The 27886-nt window shown below is 42.0% G+C and overlaps 1 protein-coding gene across 1 annotated transcript in view; it reads right to left on the bottom strand.

The window, feature by feature from the left end:
* Positions 1-27886, bottom strand: part of SYCP2L (synaptonemal complex protein 2 like) — a 68120-nt gene that overhangs the window by 1851 nt on the left and 38383 nt on the right. Inside the window, exons 17-26 of the mRNA XM_065886012.1 lie at positions 26715-26862; positions 25801-25850; positions 23652-23781; positions 22486-22559; positions 22256-22325; positions 11790-11891; positions 10641-10747; positions 9653-9744; positions 9347-9446; positions 9183-9241 (exon numbers count right to left, since the gene is read on the bottom strand). Of these exons, the coding sequence (XP_065742084.1) occupies positions 9183-9241; positions 9347-9446; positions 9653-9744; positions 10641-10747; positions 11790-11891; positions 22256-22325; positions 22486-22559; positions 23652-23781; positions 25801-25850; positions 26715-26862 (932 nt within the window). The remainder of the gene's footprint in view (positions 1-9182; positions 9242-9346; positions 9447-9652; positions 9745-10640; positions 10748-11789; positions 11892-22255; positions 22326-22485; positions 22560-23651; positions 23782-25800; positions 25851-26714; positions 26863-27886) is intronic.

Here is a 27886-nt window from a genome sequence, read left to right on the forward strand (position 1 = left end):
TAGCTCATTAAAAATTTTTCAAGAAAAATGACAAATTGGGGTTGTAAAGATTGCTTTAGGCTGATTAAACTATAAATAAGCTATATTATGTAACTTAATTATATAAGGTATAAGCTGGTTTTCAGTCTACAGTCTTGAATTGTACTTATCCAATCATGAGCAAAGTTACTTTGCAGACGGCCTGAACTTATGTAGGTTTCATTTTCCCAAAATAAATTCACTCAACTGTATATACAACTTCATGCACCAGACTTTATTAGAGCATTTAGTAATTACTGAAAGATGAATATTTCTCCTCTGCTAAAGCTGGTAGTTTTGTTAAAGTTCTACAGAAACTAGAACATTTGCAGATCAAATGAAAGAGTAACTATTTCAAAATACAACACCATTTTCATCTGAGCTATGAAAATAAAAGTAAACCCTCCCTTAAAGAGATATACTAAGTAGTATATATACAGATGCTGAGGTTTCCCTGCCCCCAAATAACTTGAAGACACTTCTCAAAAATCAATTTTACTTTATCAAAAAAAAAAAAAAAAAAGCAAATCACTCCCAAGTTGCTAAACATCCTGAATTTCCTATTTTCTGACGAAATTTTAATACAAAAGCTTAACCTTTGTAAACAAATGGACAAACTACCAACATACTACAGACTATTCCAACTTGACTGGTCTCAGGAATTCCGTTTGGAGTGAATGAGCACAGAGCATTAAGGCACCGCTTCTGTGGCTTGAGGTAGATTTATCTCCTTCCCGTGGCTCAGACTGGTGGAAAAAGAACAGGAGAACAGTAGTTAGTGGAGCCTGAACTAGCCCCTTCCTGGTCTCTAGAACTCAGCACGCCAAAATGAACGTCACTCCTTTTCATCCGCTCCATCCCTAACTCAGATATTCACCGAAGTTCCATCTTACACGGGCCACCGGAAGCTAAAGTCAGTCAGTGCCATGGGGGAAACTGCCCGCGGTCAAAATCGCTCTCAAAATTCTCTTAAACGTGGGCTGCTTCCAAGACACACATGCTATCTCCTGATAGTCTAGTGCACTAGGTTATTTTTCCCTCTGGTGCTGGAGAAAAGACAGCTATTTCTTGGGTGAAGGACCAGATAAAGTGGCTGGGCTGGCTTTCGGGGCCACCTTGTATGAAAAAATAAATGCATGTTGTTAATAACCAGGTTGTCATTGAGCCCAGTTGGATGCTCACACGAGGTAGGTAGGAGCTGATGTCAACTGAGGCAACACAGTCTCCCATTCTCACGCAACACTAGGGCGCATGCTCGTTGAGAAGAACGGCAGACAGGATCACCACTGCAATTTATTTCTCCATTTTTTCTTGTGTTCAGCACATATAATTTAATTTAGGCATGACTGACATTACTGGTTCCCTATCCAATATCTGTTCTCCCCTTCCTCCTTATTAACAGAACCCCACTTTGCGGGAGGACAGTAATATGCTCAGTTAGATTCTTACCACCCCAAATTCCCTTGTAACTAGGGAGGTTTACGTGACTCAACCAGATGGAGACAAAAGTCTATTGGTTTGGCTTCCGTGAAAACTGTTTCCCTAATTTTAAAAATAAGGGGAGGGCTTCCCTGGTGGCGCAGTGGTTGAGAGTCCGCCTGCCGATGCAGGGGACGCAGGTTCATGCCCCGGTCCGGGAAGATCCCACATGCTGCCGAGCGGCTGGGCCCGTGAGCCATGGCCGCTGAGCCTGCGCGTCTGGAGCCTGTGCTCCGCAACGGGAGAGGCTACAACAGTGAGAGAGGCCCGCGTACTGCAAAAAAAAAAAAAAAAAAAAAAAAAAAGAGGGGGGGAGGAGGACTTCCCTGGCGGTCCAGTGGTTAAGACTCCACACTTCCACTGCAGCGGGCATGGCTTTGATCCCTTCTTGGGGAACGAGGATCCCACGTGCCACGTGGCATAGCCAAAAAAAAAAAAAAGGAGGGGAGAATAGATTCTAGTGGCACGCATCTTTTACCAAATCCTTCACCCATCCCCTTCTCCCTGCCTGGAGTATAGAAGACATGCTTAGAAGCAGAGCTGCCATCCTGTGACCAAGAAGCCCAAAGCCACACGAAGGATGGCAAAGCAGAAGGCTAAAAGAACCTGGGTCCCTAACGACCACTTAAAGCTGCTGTTTCAGCCCTCCGGGCTGCTGCTTACAGGGTTAAAATTAAATCCCTATTTGGTTTAGCCGCTGGAGTCTGATTTCTCTTACATATGACCAACTATAACACGTACATTTAATTCGCATTTGATCCAATTCCCCGCTAGGGCTGGGAATTCTAATATTCTTAGCCCGGATTAGTCTTTTACCCATCTGATTTGGAGATTTGTTATTTTTGTTTCCCCCAAATAACATAGTAATGTCTTCCTGATAATGAAAGTCATTCAAGTTATAGGCACAAGGGTATTCACTACAGATTTATTTGAAATAATTTTAAATAATCTAAATGTTCATCAACAGGAAATCACATGTATAAGTTATAGTAGGCCCATAAGCTAGAATACTTTACAGTTATTTAAAAAATGAGCAGATCCTTACTATTGACTTGGAAAGGAATCCTACTTCTGTTACTGAGAGAACAAAGGAAGAATACTCATAATATTTAGTATATCATTTGTCACTTAAAATATACATGATTAAACTTATAAAGAGATTTGTATATATACTTACATAAATATAAAGAAAATATCTAGAAGAACATGTACTAAACAGTAAGGAGATAGTTCTCTCTGGATCATAGAGAAGGGGAGGGTTAGGGAGAGGGGAAAAAGTTCACTCTTACTTTATAAATGTTATGCTGTTTGAGTTTATTACACAAAAGTAACTTGTATCTTGCACTAAATTCTAAAAATACAGAACAGCCTATATAGAAAGTAAAGTCACCTAAAATGTCACCACACAGAAATAACCACAGATGACATTTTGATGAATATCTTCGAGAATCTAGACCTCTTATTACATATGCATGTACTCACACGGTCTCATCTTCTGCAACACCACCCCATCCTTGGAAAATTCTTTCTCGCCCTCTTTTTTTTTTTTCCTTTTTATAAATTTATTTATTTTATTTATTTATTTTTGGCTGAGTTGGGTCTTCGTTGCTGCGCACGGGCTTTCTCTAGTTGCGGTGCGTGGGCTTCTCATTGCGGTGGCTTCTCTTGTTGTGGAGCACACGCTCTTGGCACACGAGCTTCAGTAGTTGTGGCTCATGGGCTCTAGAGCGCAGGCTCAGTAGTTGTGGCACACCGTCTCAGTAGTTATGGCCTGCAGGCTCAGCAGCTGTGGCGCACGGGCTTCGTTGTTCCGCGGCACATGGGATCTTACCGGACCAGGGCTCAAACCCGTGTCCCCTGCACTGACAGGTGGATTCGTAACCACTGTGCCACCGGGGAAGCCCTCTCGCCCTCTTCTGCTGGCTTCCTCTCCCTTATCAAACTTCAACACACTGGAGCAGCCCGAGAATTCTGTCCTGGAACAACTGCTCTCTATCACTGGTCCCTAAGGCAACTCATCCAGTCTTGTGCTCAAGCCCCTCTGCCGTGAGTTTCAGTCCTGAACATCCAGTTGCCCACCTGACAACTCCATCCAGACGTTGAAGTCACAAATCAGATGTATGTGTCAAATCAAGTCTTCAATATCTATCCATATCCTACTCCCCCTACCCATAAAACCAGACCTTTCCTAGTCTGCACTATTTCCTCACATGACACCGATTTCCACCTCGCTGCTCAAGCCCGGAGCTGGAAGTTGCCCTTAATCCTGCTGTTTCCTCACCCACCACATCAAACCCACCAGCAACCCTTCCAGCTCCATGTGCCCCGGCACCTTGATCTGACTCCCCACACCAACACACACACGCCCTTGAGAACGGACAGTCCTTTACTTCTATCCCTTTCATTGCAGTTAGAATCTAATCCGGTGTCCTTACTGTGGCCTGCAGGGCCCTAGGTGACCACCAGCACCACACACCCGCCTTCTGACCTCATCTTATACCGCTACACCCTCACTCCTTTTGTTTGGCCCTCACTGAATTCCTAGAACATACGAAGCTGCTTACGGCCTCAGACGTCCTGTCCATTTCCTCCCAATTGCCCTTGCCTCGCTCTCCCACCATCTCACCCATCAAGTCTGAACTCAAATTTCACTTCCTTCGGAAGGTTTGACTTGACTCTCCTCTTTCCATACTATCAGATTCTCTCACCTCACACTTTTTTCCTTCTTAGCTTTACCACTATCGTGAATGCTTATCTGTTTAATTGTTTACCGTCTACCTTCCTACTAGAATGTACTCCCTATGAGGTCGAGGACCTCTTGCCTACTGTTCTACCCCCAGGATCTAAGCCAGTACCTGGTGCCTAAAAGACTCAACAGTTCATTGAGTGAGTGAACATATGAACATATGCACCCTCGTCTAACATTAAAAACAGGTGGGGGGCTTCCCTGGTGGCGCAGTGGTTAAGAATCTGCCCGCCAACGCGAGGGACACGGGTTCGAGCCCTGGTCTGGGAAGATCCCACGTGCCGTGGAGCAACTAAGCCTGTGCGCCACAGCTACTGAGCCTGCGCTCTAGAGCCCATGAGCCACAACTACTGAGCCCACGCACCACAAGTACTGAAGCCTGCACGCCTAGAGCCCGTGCTCCACAACAAGAAAAGCCACCGCAATGAGAAGCCCGCGCACCGCAGCGAAGAGGAGCCCCCGCTCACCACAACTAGAGAAAGCCCGCACGCAGCAACAAAGACCCAATGCAGCCAAAAATAAAATAAATTTATTTTAAAAAAGTGTAAATTGGTACAATCTTTAAAAAAACAAAAGTGGGATTTTGTTATAGAAGCTGCTTTGCAACAAACTTTCACTTTTTACTCATGTTGAACACCTTTCAAGTCAATATAATCTAAGTCATTCTTTTTGATGGCAACACGGTATATCACATGAATGTATCAATCTACTTAACCAAACACTAGCTGGGCATCTAGATACCTTCCAATATCTCCCTATCAGAGTAGTTTGTAATACATGTTGGCCTACATGTCTTTGCACAGTCCGATTTCATCTTTAAGGTCATTTCCTAGAAGTGGAATGACTGCTGTGTCAGAAATCTCAAATCACAACTTTGGACATTGAAGGAGTTTTTAAAAAACCACCCACTTCATTTACTCTCAAATAAAATGAAACGGAACACACGTTTTCAAAAGAGAAATACTAAATTCTTTAAGGTAAATGAAATTGCATTCTTATTAAAATGTATTTGGATATGGTCTACTTAGGGAATCTAATTCCAACCTCTAGCCTGAAGAAAATCTCAAAGTTGAGATCTGCTCAACAAGCCCCGTTATTAAATGCTGTAGGAATGAACAAGATAGTATTCGAAGAATCTATCTGGGCGGGAGGGTGGCTGTCCTTAAAGTGACTGTGTCCAAAAACAGAAGAGGTGGCAGTTGCTCTACACATTCCATATTTATTTACTCGGTGGGCCTGACAACACTGCCAGAAGGCTCTTGGAGTGGTAGCCCCATGAGCTACTGGCCCATCTGGGAAGCATTAGGGATCACAGTGGCGATTCTGTAAACTCTCTCCTTTAAAAGTCTCTCAGAGGGCTTCCCTGGTGGCGCAGTGGTTGAGAGTCCGCCTGCCGATGCAGGGGATATGGGTTCGTGCCCCGGTCCGGGAAGATCCCACATGCCGCGGAGCGGCTGGGCCCGTGAGCCATGGCCGCTGGGCCTGCGCGTACGGAGCCTGTGCTCCGCAACGGGAGAGGCCACAACAGTGAGAGGCCCGCGTACCACAAAAACAAACAAACAAACAAAACCTACATACTCCAGTCGTGGAGCAGTGGAAGATCCAAGGAAGCACCATCTAACAACCAACAGTAATTAATAAAGGACTCCTATCCTTAAAAAAAAAAAAAAAAAGTCTCTCAGAGTCAATCCTGTCTGGTTTCAAATCCCTCTTTCCCTTCGTAACTGCCAAAAGACAGCCGTTGTCACCCACACTGTCATCCGTTCTCAGCAGCTGCTGGTTGTACATCTCCTCCTTTGCCCCAATCTACCCTTCTCCGCCCTCCTGAGCTCTTCCTCTCTAGCCCCTACAACTCAATCTCTTGGCAACAAATTCCTCCAAATCCTCAGCCTCTTCCTGGAAGAACATATCTCCTTGCCTCCTTCTTTTAACTAAAATGTGGCTGACTTCTGATGGCACCACCCGTGATCATAAGTGAGGTTATTCCACGGGTCTCTCTGCCATTTTTCTTGTTTTGGTATTGCAATGCAAGACTCATTTTTTAAAAATTGAGAATTTTTATTCTCCTATGTGCTAGAATACTTTCAGCAGTGCTAAAGTGATCCCTCTTTAAAGGACCGGCAGAGTTCCTCTGTGATGCAATCTGGACCATATGCATGTTTGTAGGGAAGTTCTTTAACAACTTTATTTCTGCTATGAATATTTGCCTATGTTTTCACGTCTGTTTTATTAAATTGTATTTTTCTGGAAAATTGTCCATTTTTCCAGGTTCTCATCAAAACTTGGAGGCGTGTGGACAACTGAAAGTTAAAATGTTAGCAAATGAACTCTAGGTTCTGCTCCAACCACACAACCCTCCCCAGTCTTCCTTCTCTAAGTGGCAGTACGATCCGATTGCTAGAAGACAGCAACCTCGGAGGCATATCCCTAACTCTCCTTCCTTTACCTACCGCTTCCCTCTGTCAGGAATTTACTAATTCCAGCTCCCAAACGTATCTGGAATCTCTCCATTTCTCACCCTCTCCAAAGGCCTCCAGTCAAGCTTTCCTCCTTTACTCTTCCCTCTTCCAATCAATTTCCAACATAGCAACTAGAAAGATTTTCTTAAAATATAAGTCAGATTATATCACCATCACACCCAATGCCTTTGCTCAAACCCATCCATATTTTCCTTCACCCTTAGTATAAAATTCAAACTCCTCAGCACGGTCACAGAGGGCTTCCCTGGTGGCCCAGTGGTTAAGACTCCACTCCACCTGCCAATGCAGGGGACGTGTGTTTGAGCCCTGGTCCGGGAAGATCCCACATGCCACGGAGCAACGATGCCCATGTGCCACAACTACTGAGCCTGTGCTCTAGAGCCCACGAGCCACAACTACTGAAGTCTGCATGCCTAGAGCCCGTGAGCCACAACTGCTGAGCCCGCGTGCCTAGAGCCCGTGAGCCACAACTGCTGAGCCCGCGTGCCTAGAGCCCGTGAGCCACAACTGCTGAGCCCGCGTGCCTAGAGCCCGTGCTCCGCAACAAGAGAAGTCACCACAATATGAAGCCTGCGCACCGCAACGAAGACCCAATGCAGCCATAAATAAACAAACAAACATGGTCACAGAGAGTCGGTCATGCTCCCAGCTTCATTTCAAGTAACTGTCCCCCTTATACTACTATGATCCAAGAACTTTCAGTTTCTCAAAGATGTCAAAGTTCTAGCGTGAACCTTTGGGACCTCTAAGGAGACTGTGTTTGGTAATAATGTTACTAGTACTAAGACATTATTTGCTTTCTTCACTCTTCCTCTCTCACAAATGTTCAGTGGTGTTTTCTAGGGGCCACGTGTTGTGTGGTGTCACAACAGATTGAATCCAGAGCATATATAAAGTCTTCTATTAAGCCAGACATTAAAGAGATTTGCAAAAACATAAAACAATGCTACTCTTCTCAAATTTCTTGTTTTGAAAAGTCTGCTTATTTTTCATAAAAGTCTGTTATTTACATCAGTATGTAATGATTTATTACTGTTATTTTTAAATAAATACATTAAAAAACTCAGTCTCAATTTTTAATGTGGAAAATATTCACAGATATAACCCACAAAGCAAAAGCTCTCTGGGGATCCTCAATAAATTTTAAAAGTGTCAGGAGGGCTTCCCTGGTGGCGCAGTGGTTGAGAGTCCGCCTGCCGATGCAGGGGACACGGGTTCGTGCCCCGGTCTGGGAAGATCCCACATGCCGCGGAGCAGCTGGGCCCGTGAGCCATGGCCGCTGAGCCTGCGCGTCCGGAGCCTGTGCTCCGCAACGGGAGAGGCCACAACAGTGAGAGGCCCGTGTACCGCAAAAAAAAAAAAAAAAAAAAGTGTCAGGAGATCTTATTCCAACCAGTTTGAGAACCATTCATAACCAACCGTGGGCATTCAGTGAAGAGATTTTAAATGGATATCCACTTTCATCATGTATAATGGTACATGGAAGATGATGTGTGTATGAAAGAACTTTGAAAATCTATAGACTATGCTGCATTATTCATTATGTTAACTGGAGTAAATAGCAGAATGGATAACTCAAATTTTGACAGTTTTTGTTGTTCTGGTTTGAAATACATGATGTGATCAGAATTATACCCTTTTGGGGACTTCCCTGGCGGACCAGTGGTTAAGACTCTGAGCTTCCAATGCAGGGGGCGAGGGTTCGATCCCTGGTCATATATAATAAATATATGAATACAAATAAATAAATATAAATTTATCAAATATAAATAAATATTTTAAAAGGAAAAATCAATAATATCCTTTTTAAAACCACATGACTTACATTTCTGTGATAAAAGCGGATGCTCACCTGGGAGAGAAAGCTTTACCCATTATCACTTTATATAGGGATCCCTTTTGATTCAAGCAGGAAGAAAACACTAGAATTTCTCCCAGGGCACAGGCAGTGGAGTGAAGGGCTCCACTCTCCATTTCCCGACTCCCTACACTCTAGAAAGAGGAACAGTGGTCCAAACGGATAGAAGCAGCAGCCTCAGATTATAACTGACTGATCACAGTGAAAGGAACATGTAGCAAGATGAACACATGTGTTGTTTGAAAATACATACATATGTTTAAAATAGTTACATATATATAAGGCGTATAGAATACGTTCTTTCAAGAACACAATTCCGTTTAAATGAAAATCAACTGTTCACACAGAAACCTCTATATTTTTCTTAAAATCTATTTTAAGTTTTTAAAATATTGCTTAAAAAGAAAACACTTTGTATCAAAAAACACTGAAATTCGGATGGTCCTGTTTACGCTTTTCAAAATGTATACTTCCTGAGCGATATCCCAAGCCACGCCCTGTGCCCAGAGAGTGCCACGGAAGTGTCTGGTTAGTGGCTGGTTAGTATCAACTAAGATACTTCTAGAAAGAATGCTTGTTAAAAAAATAAACAAACAAATACCTCAGCAGCTGCAGTTCACAGAATGATTTCAGATCATCAGACTGTTTCCCCCAAAATTCCTAAAATTGAACAAAAGGTTGGTTGGTTGAAGCGGTCGACAGTTACTCTACCCGGCAACAGATCCTCTTAAGTCAAAGAGAATGTTCCAAACAAAAAGAATTTACCAGAACATCCTCCTCAAGGCGTTGCAGACCCCCAATATCCTTCTCAAGATTGCTCAGCTCTTGAAGAACTAAAGTGTGAAACTGTTCTAGCTTATTCAGTCTGAAAAAAACAAAAGCAACGGATTTCACTGGGACCACTTGGACGTGACACAAGTCCTTTTTACTCTTATTGCAAAGATAACTTCATATTTTTCTCTAGACGGTTCTTGTCTTAAAAATATACGTCTCCTTTCTCTTCTTTCCCCTTGGAAATGTTGTTTGTGAGGGATCCCAAGCCCATAAATTTGTTTTGAACCCAACACTTACCTGCACAGATGTATCTGGTTTAAAAGTTTTATTAGGCAATCTGGTGCTTGCTTTGCAGTTTCTGAATAAAGTGGGCTCCTTCTGTACCTAAGCTAAACCATACAATAACAAAATGAGCACGTTTGGCTTAAACATAACTACCCAAATTGGGTGTGGGCTTTGTATTAAAAAGATGTTGCCTGCACATAACATTCACAGCAAACATTATCACTAAAGAACTGTAATAAGACACCATGCCACACACTTCGTGTATTACCTCAGGTTTGATACCCATAAAGGAAAATAAGCTAAAAATAGTGAAATTTATATTCAAGCTACTGATACACATATTGAATACCATGAACCGATTTCCATGAGAAATTAGCTTTTACACTGGTACTGCAGAGAATGAGATTGGAGATCTTCCACGTTAGTTCAATGATCTATGTTAGGGTAAGATACTTTTTTCAAATGTGCTAATAAATAACTCAGTAGGGATTTATAAATAGTAGGACAAAATGGAAGGGATGGAATTGGTTTCAAAGTTCACCTTGCAGGCGAGGTTTTGTGACAGCCTGTATGTGCGGTGTCTCAACTGGCCACCACTCAGCTGACCACCTGCCCACGGTCAGCTCCTTCTTTCTCCCAGACACCTCTCTCATCCACACGGCACCCCCCCCCCCCCGCCTTCTCTTCCTTATCTATCACTGTGACCAAATCACTGCTTCCTGGTTGTCCAGTTTTCTGAGAATGCAATCAACAAAACCAAACCTTTCCATATCGGTCCATCTGGTCCCATGGTAGCAAATGGACATGGAATAGCTGTCTTATAAATATAAACCACAATTCACAAAGGCACTAAAGTCAGTGACCACCGCTAAGACAAACCTACCTCCCCAGAGACTCAGGGACACCTTCACACAGGAAGGATAACAACGGTATTAATGAACATGAACCTGTTACTTTAAACACATAGCGAGCTAGCTTTTCATTTTGAGTGGACCGTTACCTCGTATTTTCTTTTCAGTTCTCTAGTGAAGTTTTCAAAGGTGGTGATCACTGCAGAACCTTTCAAGTTCTCTGGAATAACTTTTAAGGATGAGGTAGAAATGCCTTCTGAACAAGAAGAATAGAACATTAAATAAAACTAACAAAGGTCTCAAAATAGGTGTGCTCAGTTCCCCCCGCTGCCCAGAGCGTGGACAGTCATCTGGAAGCACAGATGCGATCCACAGCCGCCCCACTGGCTGCCCGGCTGTGACTGCAGCAGGGCTGACTCTGGCCGTGACCCACCAGGCCAGCTTGAGTCAAGAGTCCTCGGCGGATGCTTCCTGCTGCTTCCCACTAAAACTCGCTCTCTGCCAAGTGCTCATTTCATCCAAACTTTCCCAGCACTTTAAATCAGAGCAACTGATAGTACGTCTAAGAAGCAGGCTGAGGCGTCGTAAGAGGATTTTAGGAGGATGTGACGGGGAGGGCATTTCTAGGGGCAAGGCTGGCGTAACAGCTTCTGGGTGCCAAGGAGTTTTACGAGGGCTCATGAGGGGTCTGGCACTGTTCTAAGGGATCTGTATGTATCAACTCATTTAATTCTCACAAAATCCAAGTGAGACAGGCACTGTTAATGCCCACTTTTAACACGGATATCACGTAACCGGTGCAAGCTCACACTGACAGCTCCAGGATTGGAACCCAGGCTGCCTGGCTCTAAACCACAGCCCTCTAGTACCTTAGGGCTTCCAAATCTGCCTTCTTGGAGCCTTTTGTTTCCAAGTATCATAGTGTCACTCATACAGAAGGCCACCGCCACACATGCAGCCTTTTCAGATCAGGCTCCTTCATTTGTACAGAGTGCATATTTTTAACTCAAAAATTTAGCTAATAATCATCACCTAAAGCAGAGACCTAGGCCCTGAAAATCGCCACCAAGAATTAAGAGGCAGAAATCAAATTGCCAGGAGGAGACAGTGCTTGCTTTTATCTACAATTTGCGCAGCAATGCACTTGTCTCTGAAAGGACAAAGTGCTTAGGTTTTCAGGGTCCTGCGGCTACTACGATCTTAAAACTGTAACTGCCTCGTAATTCACGTTGGGACATGCAGGGCTTACACACTTGCCACATTCTTTCTTGACCGGCTGGCTGGGTGCACAATGTTACCTGCCAAGTCTGTTTCTTCTGCCACTGAGGAAGGGCATCCTGGAGCATCACCTTCTTCCAATCGCGACTGTTTCCCCTTAGCGAAATGACCATCTGCTCTGTCTGAAGGCAAGCGCAGTCCACTGATAACCACACACAACGTTTCTTGGGTCCTAAATTTATCTCGCTGTCTTCCTGCCGGTCAGTATCTAGCCTTGATGAGCAGCAAGCGAAGCTCATTCCCTGCTCGTTACAAATCGCTTATCATGCGGCATGTTGACTAAGAACGCAAGTATCAAAGCACTCAGTCTACTGGTGCCTGAGAGAGGACCCACGGGAACGTGCATCCCTTTGATGAGCTCAGTGACGTTCAGGAACACCCCCCTGAGCAGGATACAGCCTGCGTCAAACAAAAAGCAGTAATGGTTGGCATCAAACCCACTTCCAGGGCTCTGGGCTAAAGAGCAAGGTGGCGAGGTTTCCAGGCCGACTGGCCCTTGGAAGCTCCTCGGATCGCCCCGCGGAGGGCGCCACCTGCTGGTGACACAGGAGCTTCGGCACCGAACTGACAGCTGCCTCGTAAAGGAGCTCATCTTGGGTCCCCGCTAGCTCAAGTGACTGAGAGCCTCCGCTGATGAGATTTAAATACAGATTCTGTTGTCAGTTCAGCATTTACTAAACATTTTCTTTTTTAAAACAAATTGAAGTATAGCTGCTGTACAAGGTGAGATAAGCTACAGGTGTACAATACAGTGGTTCACGATTTTAAACGTTATACTCCATTTATAGTTATTATAAAATGTTGGCTCTATTCCCCATGTTGTACAATACATCCTTGTAGCTTATTTTACACCTCATAGTTTGTACCTCTTACAGACTCACAGATATGGAGAAGAAACTGGTTACCAGTGGGGAGAGGGAGGCAGGGAGGGGAAAGATAGGGGTGGGGAAATAAAAAGTACAATATATTTTATTTTGATGTTCAGTTCACACCAAACATGTCCTCACCCCATCCGGGCCCTCTGTCTCATCAGTGGCGTCTTATCACTGTCAATAGTACACTAGCACCAGGCCCCACTGCTGCTTTTTACCATCCTCTTCTCTCCCGCCATCAAGGCCTGAGGCTCTGCCTACAGAAAGCATACATACCTCTCTGCATCCCCACACCGAGACCGTCCAAGGCCAGCTCCCGGGAGGAGCTCATCAGTCCCATCCCTTCAACTGGCATCCCCCAAATCCCTCTCTTGCCCGAGCTCTCTCAAGCAGCAAACCTGTGTTTCCACCTGCCTACCCAACATCTCCGCTCAAAACCCACTCTTGGGGCATCCCTGGTGGCGCAGTGGTTGAGAGTCTGCCTGCCGATGCAGGGGACACGGGTTCGTGCCCCGGTCCGGGAAGATCCCACATGCCACGGAGCGGCTGGGCCCGTGAGCCATGGCCGCTGAGCCTGTGCGTCCGGAGCCTGTGCTCCGCAACGGGAGAGGCCACAACAGTGAGAGGCCTGCGTACCGCAAAAAAACCCACAAAACACTCTTTTCCATTCCTCCCCACCCCAGCTGCTCTTTCTTCCCCAACATACACTCAGCCCTGCCACACACACTTAACTGGGAAGACATCTGCTCTTCCCTCTCTCCTCCCACATCTAGCTAGTCACTACAGATTTCCCCCCTGAAAGTTCTGGAATTTCATTTCATGAATTTCCTCAATAAATATTTGAGGGTTTTACTATGTGCAGGGAGCTGGGCAAAATGGTGGGCAGATGGTAGGAAAGCAAAGAGGCAAGTTTCCCCTTCTGCATTCTACTGCTCTACCCTGGTCTCCTTCCAGCTCCTCAGACCCTGGGCCACTCTCACCTCAGGGCCTTTGCACCTGCCGCTCTTCTGACTTGCATCCTCCCCCCACCCCCCCATAACTACACTAAGGTTTCCTCTGGCCATCCAAACTAAAATTTCAACCCAACCCTCTAGCTCTCAAATCCCCTTCCCTGCTTAATTTTTACTTAGCCTCTATCACAATATAATATACTACACATTTCACTTTTCTTGGGTATTATGTCTCCCCCACTAGATGGTAAGGTCCAGTGAGGGCCCGTATGCTGTCTTTTTGTTCACTAGAATATCTAACACGTAGGAAAGTGGCTGGTGCATAGTAGACATCAGTAGACATTCACTGAATGAAAGAATGAATAAGTGAGTAAATGCTGCAGAATATCCAAGATTCTACAAAATAAGATATATCTTATATCCTAAAAAAGGATCTGAGTAAAACAAGAATGTATTCTAATTATCTTATACTAGCAGTGAGGGTAGAGATACAGGAATATCAAAAACCTTAGAGACCCAAATACCTACTACATAAATAACAAACTGAAATTAATAAAGTTTAGTATTTTAAGATCTGCTAAAACTACCTTTTGGGAGGAACTGTAAAATACTAATTTTTAGAAATAGCACCATAGTAGGAAATACCAGTCATAAACATCAAAGTGACAGAAGGAAAAGAAATTTGCTATTAAAATTATGCAAAACAGAGAATAGTCAATGTTAAAATAGTTCATGCCCTGTGGTAAAACAGAAGATACATTTTTAAGAAAAACGAGTAACTTAGGTTTAAATGTCAACTTAGATTATTTTCTATTAAAGAAACAAAAAGGAAATAGCAAAACGAGAGGTAAAACAAGAGAGATAATAAATATCTAATTGAGAGAAAAGGATGACCAAATGCAGAAAGAACTAAATTAATAATACCAGATATATAGATAAAATGATCATATATGAATGATGACCTTCATGGGACACCTCAGTTGCTTTGCTCTAATAGAGTTTTCATAAACTGAAAACTTCGGTAGAGGTCACATTCTCACTTGGAAAAGAAAGAGCCCACAATCAGCCCCTCTAATAAAAAATAAAATAAAATAAAATGAAAAGCATAAGAAAAGCTCTCAGCTTTGAGAGATGCCACTATCTCTTCTCACTGCTCTTAGATTAGGTGTGTTTATTTGTTTGAAAGTATGGGTGGATATTTTCTAGGGACTTGCACTGTTTCAAGGCTAAATGATTTTTACAAATCAAAGAAAGAATCCAGACACAGCACTGTCCTCTTCCAGCCTCAAAATAAATGGAGCTCATGCTTGAATCTCACATGGTGTCCATATCCCAGTCAGGGCCCAAAGAAACCACTTTGAAAGGATTCCAGCCAGCCCCAATGAAGCACTGATGAACAACTACTACGTTTCTTTACATTTCTTTCCTTGCTGCCTGTCCTGTCCCTTCCGGATTTTTTTTTTTTTTCTCTTCTGACAACATATTTGTAGCAACAGCTCAAAGCATGGCCTTGAATTCCGATTTATCATGCTAATGCACCACCCGTGGAAAAGCAGGGCATCTGCTGGAACAGACAATATTTACCTTCAATGGAGAGACGAATCCAGGAACTCTGTGTAAATAAGCTGGTTGCCCCCTGAATGAGCTGCTTGGAATTTGTGAACCTACTAAACAGGCATCATCCATATGGACCACTTCAGGGACATGGAAATAATTTGGCACAGAAAACCCTTTTTGAAGAGGCAATCTTGTTAAGTACTTTACCTGAAACAAAGGAATGGCTCTCCAGAGAGAACAGGCTCCCCTAGGGAAATCAGCGCACTCCTTAAAGGATGCAGGTCCTAAGTGATGCAGTTGGCTCAGCTTTGTTTCTATGGTAACGGCATGCCTCTTTTAACCAGGACTTTTTGACATTCTCATAAAGAGGTTAAAACTATGTACACACAGCACTTCAAAAATGAACACAAGCAGTAAACACACCGTGGCTGAAACCAGAGTGATCTCAAATGAATGCTAACTCGTTTGTGGGTGGCTGGTAGAAGGAGGGCGCTCTTGCTTTTGAACACAGCTGTCTTCATTGCCATGAGAATTGAAGACTTTTGCCATCTGAGGAGCTTCTGAACTTATTTTGGGCACAGGCTGTAGAGAATAATTTGGTGTCTATATTACATTTATTTACTCATACTTCTGATAAAACGGTTTTTAGCGCTACACAGAATCAACCCTAGGATTAATAGCCAAGCTCTCCTAAGTTACAGCATTTAAAAAAATCTTACTCTGAGGTGACACCCCGTGGCTTAAAATGATAAAAGGCCAACAACATTCATTGGAGCAAGAATAGTCTTCTTTACCAAAATACCCTTCTGTGGAGGCACCTTCCTAGCGCCAATTCCTTTGTTTTTTCTACCAATGAGTACTGTGCCGAGAATATGAAAAATTAAAGACAATCTTTATTGCTGAATTCCTCAGTCTGACGGGGAGTACTGAAATATCCTTTGTCTGGATTAATGCATTTTAAAAATCAGTAAATCAATTAATAATACTTAGTTGTGACTATGTATAAATGATTATTCAATATGGAATTATGCAGAGGTTCGTCACTAAATGACAGCATTTTCTAAGTTTCTTATTCTGGTTCCTTGGCAAATATTTATTGAATGCCTCTATATGCCAAGCACCGAACTAGGCATTCATAGCACCATTGGAACAAAGAAGCTACCCTCCTGACTCCTTCCCAATTCTGGAGGCCTCTCCAAGAAGGTACATGAGGGCAAAATGCAAAATCACGAGTAATCATCCTGTTTGCTTGCAGTGTTCTGGGAGCACGGCATATCCAAAGTTCCGGGGTAAACATTAAAACAACAGTCTAGGAGCAAAATAGCAGAACAGGAGTTTTCTACTGTTTTCCCCCAAAGGACACCAATTTTGAAAATCACCTACTGACAGAGTGGCCTTTGTGGAAGTCTGAGTCCAGTGGGGAAGATCTAGCACATTGTCTGAGGAAGAAAAAAATCCACGATTGGCTGCATTGAAGAGGGTAACAAGGACACTTTCGCTTGAGCCACATCACCACTTGCTCAAAGGCAGCACAGCTCAGGGCCAAGAGAGGCCCCCTTAGCTCACGATTTCTCCACTGGGGAAGGTGAGAGGGTTTGAGGGAGCGCTCAGTTTCCCCAGCTGTGAGGGACCCTGCCAAAGAAGACTGTTTCTTGCTTGCCCCATCCAGAGTACTGAGGTACACTACATGGCTCGGAGGTGGGGAGTGGCTGGGAGAACAGAATCCAGGGTTCTCAGGGAGCATCAAAGGGACGCAGATCCTACTGTTTCAGGGACTTCATTAGGAAGCCTACTCATGAGCTGCTGGGGAGGCCTCACCTACGGATCCGCCCGCAACTGGACCGTGGACACAGCGCAACCAATCCATTTGCCTCACCCATACACAGCCCCAGCCTGTGGTTGGCTCACTTTGCACACACCCCCCAGGGGCAACGACTGTGAGTGTTTGTAGATAGCCAGCCCTATTCAGCAGGATGGGGATTAAGCACACATGCTTGAGCATCCACCACTGCCCTAGGGAAAGCAGCAGGAGGCTGTGAGCACCTGGCCTGGCCATGCAGATTCCAGACAAAGCGCGATCTGCAGAGGTGCCCCGGAGAAAGAAAAGTGTGGAGCAGGCAGAGCCATAGGAAAGGTCTAGAGGAAGCTGCAGAATCCCTAGTAGACAAAAGGTCTCTCTCTCCTGAAGCCAGTCAGCAAAGACTAAAGGAGGTGACTGCTTCTTCAAATATGAAGACGGCAACACAAAACTTCAAGGAACGTAAGAACTCAAGGAAACATGACACCTCCCCCAAACCACAATAATTATATAGTCATGGACCGCCACAGAAAATGGAGCTCTGCAATTTGCCTAATGAAGACTGCAAAATAGTTGCTTTCAGGAAGCTCAGTTTAGCTACAAGAACACACACAGACAATTCAACAAAATCAGGCAAACAATAAGCAAACAAAATGAAAAGTTTAGGGGCTTCCCTGGTGGCGCAGTGGTTGAGAGTCCGCCTGCCGATGCAGGGGACATGGGTTCGTGCCCCGGTCCGGGAGGATCCCACATGCCGCGGAGCCGCTGGGCCCGTGAGCCATGGCCGCTGAGCCTGCGCGTCCATAGCCTGTGCTCCGCAGCAGGAGAGGCCACAACAGTGAGAGGCCCACATACCGAAAAAAAAAAAAAGAAAAGTTTAATAGAAAAATAGAAATAATAAAAAAAGAACCAAACAGAAACTCTGGAGCGAAAGAATACAAAAGTGAAATGAAAAATGCAATAATAGAGACTATGAGCAGCAGAGCTGATCCAGAAGCAGAAGAATCTGTGTCTTTATCCAAATTATCCAGTCAGAGGAGAACAAAGGAAAAAGAATAAAAGAGAGTAAGAAAGCCTATATGAACTCTGTGATAGCACTAATACAAACAAACTATACCATTAATAGAAACAATTCACAGAAACACAACAAACAATCCTAAAATTTGTATGGAACAACAAAAGACCCCGAATAGCCAAAGCAATCTTGAGAAAGAACGGAGCTGGAGGCATCATGCTTCCTGATGTCAAACTACATTACAAAGATGTAATAAACCAGTAGGGTACCGGCATAAAAAAGAGACCCGTAAATCAATGGAATAGAATAGACAGCCAAGAAATAAACCCAGGCATATACAATCAAATTAACTGACAACAAAGAAGCCAAGATATACAATGGAAAAAGAAAAGTCTCTTTAATAGACGGTGTTAGGAAAACATGACAGGCACGTGTAAAAGAATGAAACTGGACCACGATCTTACACCATACACAAAAGTTAACTCAAAATCGATTCAAGACTTATATGTAAGGGCTTCCCTGGTGGCGCAGTAGTTGAGAATCTGCCTGCTAATGCAGGGGACACGGGTTCGAGCCCTGGTCTGGGAAGATCCCACATGCCACAGAGCAATTAGGCCTGTGAGCCACAGCTACTGAGCCTGCGCGTCTGGAGCCTGTGTTCCGCAACAACAGAGGCCGCGATAGTGAGAGGCCCGCGCACCGCGATGAAGAGTGGCCCCTGCTTGCCACAACTAGAGAAAGCCCTCTCACAGAAACAAAGACCCAACACAGCCATAAATTAATTAATTAAAAAAAAAAAGACTTATATGTAAGACTTGAAATCATAAAATTCCTAGAAGAAAATACAGGCTGTAAGCTCCTTGACATCCATCTTGATGATCATTTTTTGGATCTGACACCAAAAGCAAAGGCAACAAGAACAAAAATTAACAAATGGGACTACATCAAACTAAAAAGCTTCTGTATAGAAAAGAAAACCATCAACAAAATGAAAAATCAAACTATAAAAGGGAAGAAAATATTTTCAAATCATACATCTGACAAGGGGTTAATATCCAAAATATATAAAGAACTCATATAATTCGATAGCCAAAAAACCAAATAATTGATTGAAATGAGAGCAGAGAATCCGAATAGACATTTTTCCAAAGACATACAGACAGCCAACAGGTGCACCGATGATTGGAGCAAACCAAAACCACAATGAGATAAACTCACACCTATTAGAATTCCTATTATCAAAAAGACAAGAGATAACACGTGTTGTTGAAAATGTGGAGAAAAGAGAACCCTTGTGCACTGTTAGTTGTAATGTAAATTGGTGCAGCTACTATGGAAAACAGTATGGAGGTTCTTCCAAAAATTTAAAATGAAACTACCATATAATCTAGCAATTCCACTTCTTTGTATTTAACAGAAGAAAATGAAAACACTAACTTGAAAATATATATGTACTCACCATGTTCACTGCAGTATTATTTATAGTAGCCAAGACATGGAAGCAATGTGTGTCCAATGATGGATGAATAAAGAAAATGTGGTATATATCTACAACAGGATATTATTCAGTCATAAAAAAGAAAAAAATCTTGCCATTTGTGTCAACACGGATGGACCTTGAGGGCAAAATGCTAAGTGAAATAAGTCAGACAGAAAGACAAATACTGTATGACCTCACTTACATGTGGAATCGAAAAGGAAAACAAAAAACAAAACCAAACTCATAGGTACAGAGAACAGATTGGTGGTTGCCAGAGGTGGGTGAAGGGGTGCAAATGGAATGAAGGGGGTGAAAAGGTACAAACTTCCAATTACAAAATAAGTCCTAGGGCTGTAATGTACAGACAGGATAGCGACTGTAGTTAATACTTTATTGTGTATTTGAAAGTTTCTAAGAGAGTAGATCTTAAAAGCTATCATCTCAAGAAAAAAAAAAATGTAACTACCTGTGGGGATAGATGTTAACTCGACTTATTGTTGTAATCATTTTACAATATGTACAAATATCAAATCATTGTTATACACCTGAAATTAATATGCTACCTGAAATTAATATGCTACCTGAAATTAATATGCTACATGTCAATGATATCCCAATTTTAAAAAAAGGAAACAATCTACACGTTATTGGAGTCCCAGAAGGATAAAAGAGGGAAAGGGGGCAGAAATCTATTTTAAAAAATAACGGCCGATGGGGGAGAATGGATGCATGTATACGTATGGCTGAGTTGCTTTGCTCTGCACCTGAAATTATCACAACACTGTTAATCGGCTATACCCCGATATAAAATAAAAAAATTTTTTAAAAAATAATAGGGACTTCCCTCATGATGCAGTGGTTAAGAAACCGCCTGCCAATGCAGGGGCACACGGGTTCGAGCCCTGGTCCGGGAAGATCCCACATGCCGCAGCACAACTAAGCCCATGCGCCACAACTACCGAGCCTGCGCTCTAGAGCCCGTGAGACACAGCTACTGAGCCCTTGTGCCTAGAGCCCGTGCTCCGCAACAAGAGAAGCCACCGCAATGAGAAGCCTGCGCACGGCAACGAAGAGTAGCCCCCGCTCGCTGGAGCTAGAGAAAGCCCACGCACAGCAATGAAGACCCACCGCAGCCAAAAATTAATTTTAAAAATAATAATGGCTGAAAACTTCCAAAATCTGGGGAGAAATTTGGACATCCAAGTTCATGAAGCTCTCAAACCCCCAAAAGATTCACCCACAAAGATCTTTTGCAAGACACATTATAACGAAACTGTGTAAAATCAAACACACAGAGAGAATTTTAAAAGGAGCAAAAGAAAAAAAATTAGCAGATTTCTCTGCAGAAACCTTACAGGCCAAAAAAGAGTGGGATAACGTATACATGTAAAGTGCTGAAAGAAAAAACTGCCAACCAACAATACTTTACCTAGAAAAGTTGTCCTTCATAAATGAAGAAAAGATTAAAACTTTCCCAGAAAAATAAAAGCTTAGGGATTCATCACCACTAGATCTGCCTTACAAATAGTGTGGAAAGCAGTTTATCAAAAGAAATGAAAAAACGCTAATTAGGAACATGAAAATATATTAAAAAATATAAAACACACTGGTAAAGTATATATTCAAATTTGGAATACTGTAATATTGTAATACAGTGGTGTGTTAATGAACTCTAGAATAAAGGTCAAAGGGTGAAAATATTTAAAATAATTATAGCTATAATTTCTAATAGATATACAATATAAAAAGAGATAAATTATAACATCTAAAACATAAAATGTGGGTGGGGAGAGAAAAACGGTAGAGTTTTGTATGCAATAGAAGTTATCAGCTTAAACTATATCTCGAAAATGTTTTATGTAAGCCTCATGGTAACCACAAAGCAGAAATCTATAGTAGATACATAAAAAATAAAGAAAAGGGAATCAAGGCATACCACTATAGAAAACCATCAACCACAAAAGAAAACAGCGAGAGGAAGAAATTAAAAGAAACAACAAAACAGCCAGAAAACAATTAATACAAAGGCATTAGTAAGTCCTTACAAATCAATGATTACTTTAAATGTAAATGGAGAGTGGAAGCTAACACAACATTATAAAGCAACCATACTCCAATAAAAATTCATTTAAAAAAAAGAAAAGAAATGTAAATGGATTAAATTCTCCAATCAAATGGCACAGAATGGATAAAATATGACCCAACTATATGCTGCCTACTGGAGACTCAACTCAGCTTTAAGGACGCACACAGGCTCAGAGTGAAAGAATGGAAAAAGAGATTCCATGCAAGTGGAAATCAAAAGAAAGCAGGAATAGCTATGCTTATATCAGTCAAAACAGACTTTAAAGTCAAAAAATTTAACAAGAGACAAAGAAGTTCATTACATAACGATAAAGGGGTCACTCCATCAAGAGAACGTAACAACTGTAAATATATGCACCCAATGTCACAGCACCTAAACGTTTTAAGCAAACGCTAACAGATCTAAAGGGAGAAAGCGACAACACTATAATAGTAGGGGACTGCCTTCTGTGGGGTGGGAGAGGAGGCATGCCGGTTGATGGGACTTGTGTCCCAGGCTATATGCTTCTTGACACAGACGTTCTTGTTCCTGAGTGAAAACCTCTGCTCCTCCCCCTGACCTTCAGGCACATTTGGAGCTGGTAAGCAGATGGCACTGCCCTCTCCAAGGCCTGGCAACTGTCACGCTGTATAGTGATTGTATCTGCCTCAATTTGAATAACATCCCAGTCTGCCAAAATCAGATTAATTTTGCTTTATTCTGCAGAAAGAAGTTTAGAATTCTCTCACCTCTGTCTTCCAAATTTTGCAGTTTATGTTTGAAGCCAGTACTTTTCACCAATGACTCTTGGGTCACAGTCTTAAAAAAAAAAAAGGCCACAAATACATGTATTCATGTCGAAATAAGAAATACATGGTGCTACATTATCCCTTAAGAAGGAATAAGCTAGTACATTAAGCAAATGTAATATTAATTCTGGAAAACCCAACGAATAACCAACAATGAAATAGTACAGTACCTCAGACACATTTTCTTCAATATCTGAGTGCTCCGAGGAAGAGAGATCGCTCGGTGAGGGGGGACTTGGAAGTTCTGAGTATTAGAGAGAATGAATAGTTTTAAGGGAATAAACACACTGAGAGGCAATAACATTTCACTCTCAGTCTATAAATTAAATTTCAACATCCACTGCCCTACCTCCCGCAAAAGGACACAGTTCTAAAAAAAAAAAAAAAAAAAAAAAAAAAAACCCAAAGCAAAAACCACTTTGTATCTTGAAGGGCATGCATGGGTATTAGGGGTTACAGGTCTGTAGATAAAATGAATAGCCAGTTACCTACTAGGTCAGCACCTTTAGTAGCCGCCCATCTGGCCCCAAACACACAGCAAGGATTCTACCATCTCAACGTGGTCCTTCTCTTTCCTCTCTCAGATGCACTCCCTTACTCCTCTTCCTCTCATGTTATATTTCCCTCTCTCCTGCTATATTTCCCTCTCTCCTATTTTCCTCTCCCCACTTCTTTTCTTCCAGTGGCAGCCAAATTAAGAGGCTGGCAGTCACGTGCTTGCTAATGCCACCATGTGCCTGCCAACGTGCGATGCTCTAAAATGATAGAGGTGAAGAAAACAAAATCCCTACTCTTACCAACTTAAAAAAGATGTGAGTTGTTTTCATAAAATACAGTGGGGGCTGAGATAAACCTTACAGGTCAAGGGTTGGCACACTCTGGCCCCTCAGGCCAAATCCAGTCTGCCACCTGGTTTTATAAATAAAGTTTTATGGAAACACAGCCATGCCCATTGGTTTACATCTTGTCTGTGGCTCATTTGGAGCTACAAATGCAGAGCTGAATAGATGCAACAGAAACTCTAGGGGCCAAAAAGCAATTACTCTGGTCCTCTACAGAAAAAGTTTACCAACCCCTGCAATAAATCATCATTTGAGCTTCTTGTTATTTTTAAAGTGGAAGAATACCAGCAATTCTTATGCACAAGCTGATCTCAAATGTTAAAACAGAATTAAAACAATGTCCTCTGTCTTTTGTTAATGAGGGCATAAAAGAGAAGATCAATCATACTTTCACACTTCCTTCAACAGATATTAAAAGAAATACATTTTTCTTTTTCAAACTACCTTTCCCAAAACATGATTTTTTCTACATAGACTGACAGAAAATCACATACCTATCTTCTGGGCAGAATCTTCAGGAGTTAAAAAGGCAGAACTACTCTGAAATTTCGTTCCAGAAATTTTTGGAGGTGTGACATTATTTTGCCTGGAGGTATCTTTCCGTAATGGTGTTAGAATTTTAACCTGAAATATAGTATTTTTTATAAAGTGTTAACTTGTTTTGAGTGGTTGTGAATGTTATCAAAACATTCCAAGACACTTCCAACATCCTTTTTAAATGATTAAGTATTGGATATGCTCCATTTGAAAAAACCAGTAAGACCATAAGATCGCAGGGTTGGAAGCACGTTAGGTCAGGTATCAACTGATGACTCCAAGTCAAAGTTCTCAAAGTGTGCCCCCAAACCACAGGCTCGGCAACACCTGAGAGCTTGACAGAAGAGCAAATTCTCAAGCCCCAGTGACAATGTACTCAATCAAAAACTCTGGGGACAGGACCCAGCAATCTGCATTTCCGCAAGCCTTCCTGGTCATTCTGAACACTAAAGTCTGAGAACCACTGCTCTAATTCAGGAGTCAGCAAACTACAGCTCACTGCAAATAAAGTTCTTGTAAATATAAGTTTTACTGGAACACAACACATCCACTCATCTGAGTATCGTCCATGGCCGCCTTCACGCTACAATGGCAGAGCTGAATGGCTGCCACAGAAACCATATGCCCGAAAAGACTGAAATATTTAGTATCTGGCCCTTCACAGAAAATGTTTGCCAAGCCCTGCTTCTAAGTTATTCTCTTAAACTCCAGCACAGAGAAGTGAGTTCTAGATACCAATGTCTGTATAAAGTCAGCAATGCCCTCACTGAAAATCAGCACAGACTTCTTATCAGTTGCACACCTTAAATTTATGGATTCTCAAAGCTTTCCTGTTTCTTCTTTGGTACCTATTTTTCTAAAAAGCTGTATATTGCTAAAAACTGTTCTTCTGGCCTATTTCTAACTGATAACTCCTTGTCTCAGGTTGAACTATTCAACAAATATTTAGGTAGTTGCTCTGGCTCACAGGTTTGAGCTGTTAACTCTCTTGGTCACCTCAGAACATGAGTGTCCCTTAGCCTCACAGAAGGCAGCACCCCGCGCCCCCAGGCTGATGGCAGAAGGCAGGTCGGGCAGGGAGGGCAGATGACGAGCTACTATTAGGGCACTAACAACATTCTATTTCTGTACAGGCAAGCAGAGCGCTGCTCACGCCCTGAGAATCCCAGCAGCTGCCCTTCGAAAACTCTTAAAGACTTCGTGCTATATCCTGCAGTGTGTGTGTGTGTGATACATGTATATAAAGTATATGTACATATATGTATTATATATGTGTGTACATATATTAGATATGTATTATGTGTGTGTAATATGTACATATATGTATTTTTAAATATAAGTATATATAGTTTGTACATATAAAGTATATGTGCACAATTATATATAATATATATCATATATACATGATTATATGTTACATATTTTATATAAAATATCATATATACAGTATATATATACACACCCTATACTATCTATCTATCTAATTTCATTTGACAAAGGACAAAAGCCAACTGCTTAGAGAGGTAAGTCAGCTAAAAGCATGATGAATTAAGCTCTGAATTGGCCCGGAGGACACTCGTGTCCATGTTCTTAACTACTTTGATATAAAACAAGGACAACTGAGAGGAAGTAAGAAACTTTCAGGGCTTATTCAATATTTGAAACGGCTGAAGGCATTTCAACCGCTTGCAAAATAAAGACTTAAATGTTTAAATCATTAAGATCTTTGGGAGTAACATGTCAACAAACTGAGAACTAACGGAAGAATTATACCAAGAAGTTGATTTTAAAATATAAATTCAAAAAAGCATACATTTGCAGGAAATCAGAAGAGCCCAGATTTCAAGCTTAGTTCATAATAAACATCTTGCAACAAATTTGCAACCGATGAAAAAAGATCCTAAATTTTTACCCAAGATTCATATAAAATGTTTAGAAGTCCTTAAAGTTTCTATTGAAAGTGGTTCACACACTAGTAAACCACTGGTTTATTCTTCTCATATTTCAGAAAGGAGTTTTTTGAGAAATAAAGGTGGTTGAAAGAGATCAGCTTGTTTCAAGCTTACACCATGAGGGCACACGGCAGCCCAGACAAAATTTACTTACTTCATCTTTCTCAAGGTCACTGCCACTACTGAGGGGGAAAAGTGGCAAGCCTAGAATGGAAGGGAATAAGAGTACAGTGGGTAAGTTTGCTTATAAGAAATACCCCAATACACACTAGAAGCAATTCCCACTTCCCACAGCTTGCTGAAATGTCTAGTTCTTATGATCTAATTACTCACCTTTGTTCCTCACTACCCAGCACGAATTCTCTGCTCCAGATCCTGTTCTGAATGCTGTTCTCACGTCTTTCTAGTTTTACCTAATCAGAATGCTTCCCCTTCTCCACACCTCTTCAAATCCTATTCTTCTCCCAAAGATTAGCTGAGGTCCCACCCAGCTCTTCCTTGAAGCTTTTCCTGATGGTTTCAGCTTACGTCAGATTCCTGTTATCTGAACTCCTTACTCCATTTATCCACGGCTCGAATTTAACAATTATTGGTCAATTCCATATTCTTTCATGCCGTTTTACATATGTACGTTTTCCCTTTCCCGTCTATCAGGGAAGGAGGACCACCCGATCGCATCTCTTTGGCACCGTTTTACATATGTACGTTTTCCCTTTCCCGTCTATCAGGGAAGGAGGACCACATGATCGCATCTCTTTGGCACCCGCTGCTCCCATCACGTATTGAAAATTTAATACCTGATAATTTATTTGAAAAGTGACTGGAAAGAAAACACACACCAAACTTACTTTTTTTTTTTTTTTTTTTGCGGTACGCGGGCCTCCCACTGCAGTGGCCTCTCCCGTTGCGGAGCACAGGCTCCGGACGCGCAGGCTCAGCGGCCATGGCTCACGGGCCCAGCCTCTCCGCAGCATGTGGGATCTTCCCGGACCGGGGCACGAACCCGTGTCCCCTGCATCGGCAGGTGGACTCTCAACCACTGCGCCATCAGGGAAGCCCCAAACTTACTTTTTATGTTACTTCTGGTTCTTATCTTTTTTCTATTAGGATATGACTTCAGGGATTTCCTTTTTTGGTTACTGGTCCAAGACAGTACACTGGCACTAGAACTTGAATCTTCATTACTCTCCGAGAAGAGGTGTTTCCTATAATTAAACTTTTACAAACACAGGAGATAAATGAGAACTATTAAAAGGACGTTAGTACCATTTATGTGCAATTAAACATATGACTATAAAGTTAGACAAAAGAGAAGTAACTCCTTCTTCTAGAAGACTGGGCTTTCTTCCATAATGAAAGGGCACAGAAGTAAGGAGAAGGGAGAAAAAGAGAATGATTATTTCATTAGTTCTCCACCAAGCGGCTACAGTAAAAGAGACACAATCCTCTCTAATCAAATACTTGTAGCTGTAGAGATGGTAGATAACTTTCCAAAAGCTGATGTACCTGATTACTGGGCCGACACTAACTTCAAAACACTAACCTATAGGACTGAGAACCACCGCTAAAAGAAAGTCAGAAAGAGCTTTAATTTGTTTGAAGCCCATGATCTCTTATTTTAGAAAAAGAATTTCATTTACTGTTTATACAGAGATTTTTTTTTAACGTACTGACAAGACTTAAAGCACTCTGCTTCCCAAAGCAAGAACAACAATGGAGAGATGGAAACGGGCACACACAGGAACAAAACCACGTCACTGACTCAGAGCAAAAAATTTCTTTTCAATTCATTAACACTTCTGATTCTATTCAGAGTAAATCTCAGCTGCTAGTAGGTCTTTAATATTTCTCTTCTACTTCATAATCTTTTTTTTTTTTTTTAACAAAGCAAGAACAGACTTTTGGCTCAAGGCCTAACACAAGGAAAAGTACAATTCAATATAACTTTGTTATTCTCCGTCATATTTATTTGGGGGCTTACCAACTATTTGTTGCAACTAATGCTGACTTTCCATTTCAAAATGAAATGCTTTATGCATATGGCTGATTCACTTTGGTGTACAACAGAAACTAACACAGTTATCATGAAGCAATTATACTCCAATAAAGATCTATTAAAAAATAAAAATAGAAGTGAGGAAAGAAAAAGAAATAAATAAAACAAGCTTAAGAGAAATTTAACTGAGAAACAAAGAGCAGAGTAATGGTGAAGTTTGAAGATGGTATGCAAATAACTAAAA

Source organism: Phocoena phocoena, chromosome 10 (assembly GCF_963924675.1).
Source record: "Phocoena phocoena chromosome 10, mPhoPho1.1, whole genome shotgun sequence".
Taxonomy (NCBI): Eukaryota; Metazoa; Chordata; class Mammalia; order Artiodactyla; family Phocoenidae; genus Phocoena; species Phocoena phocoena.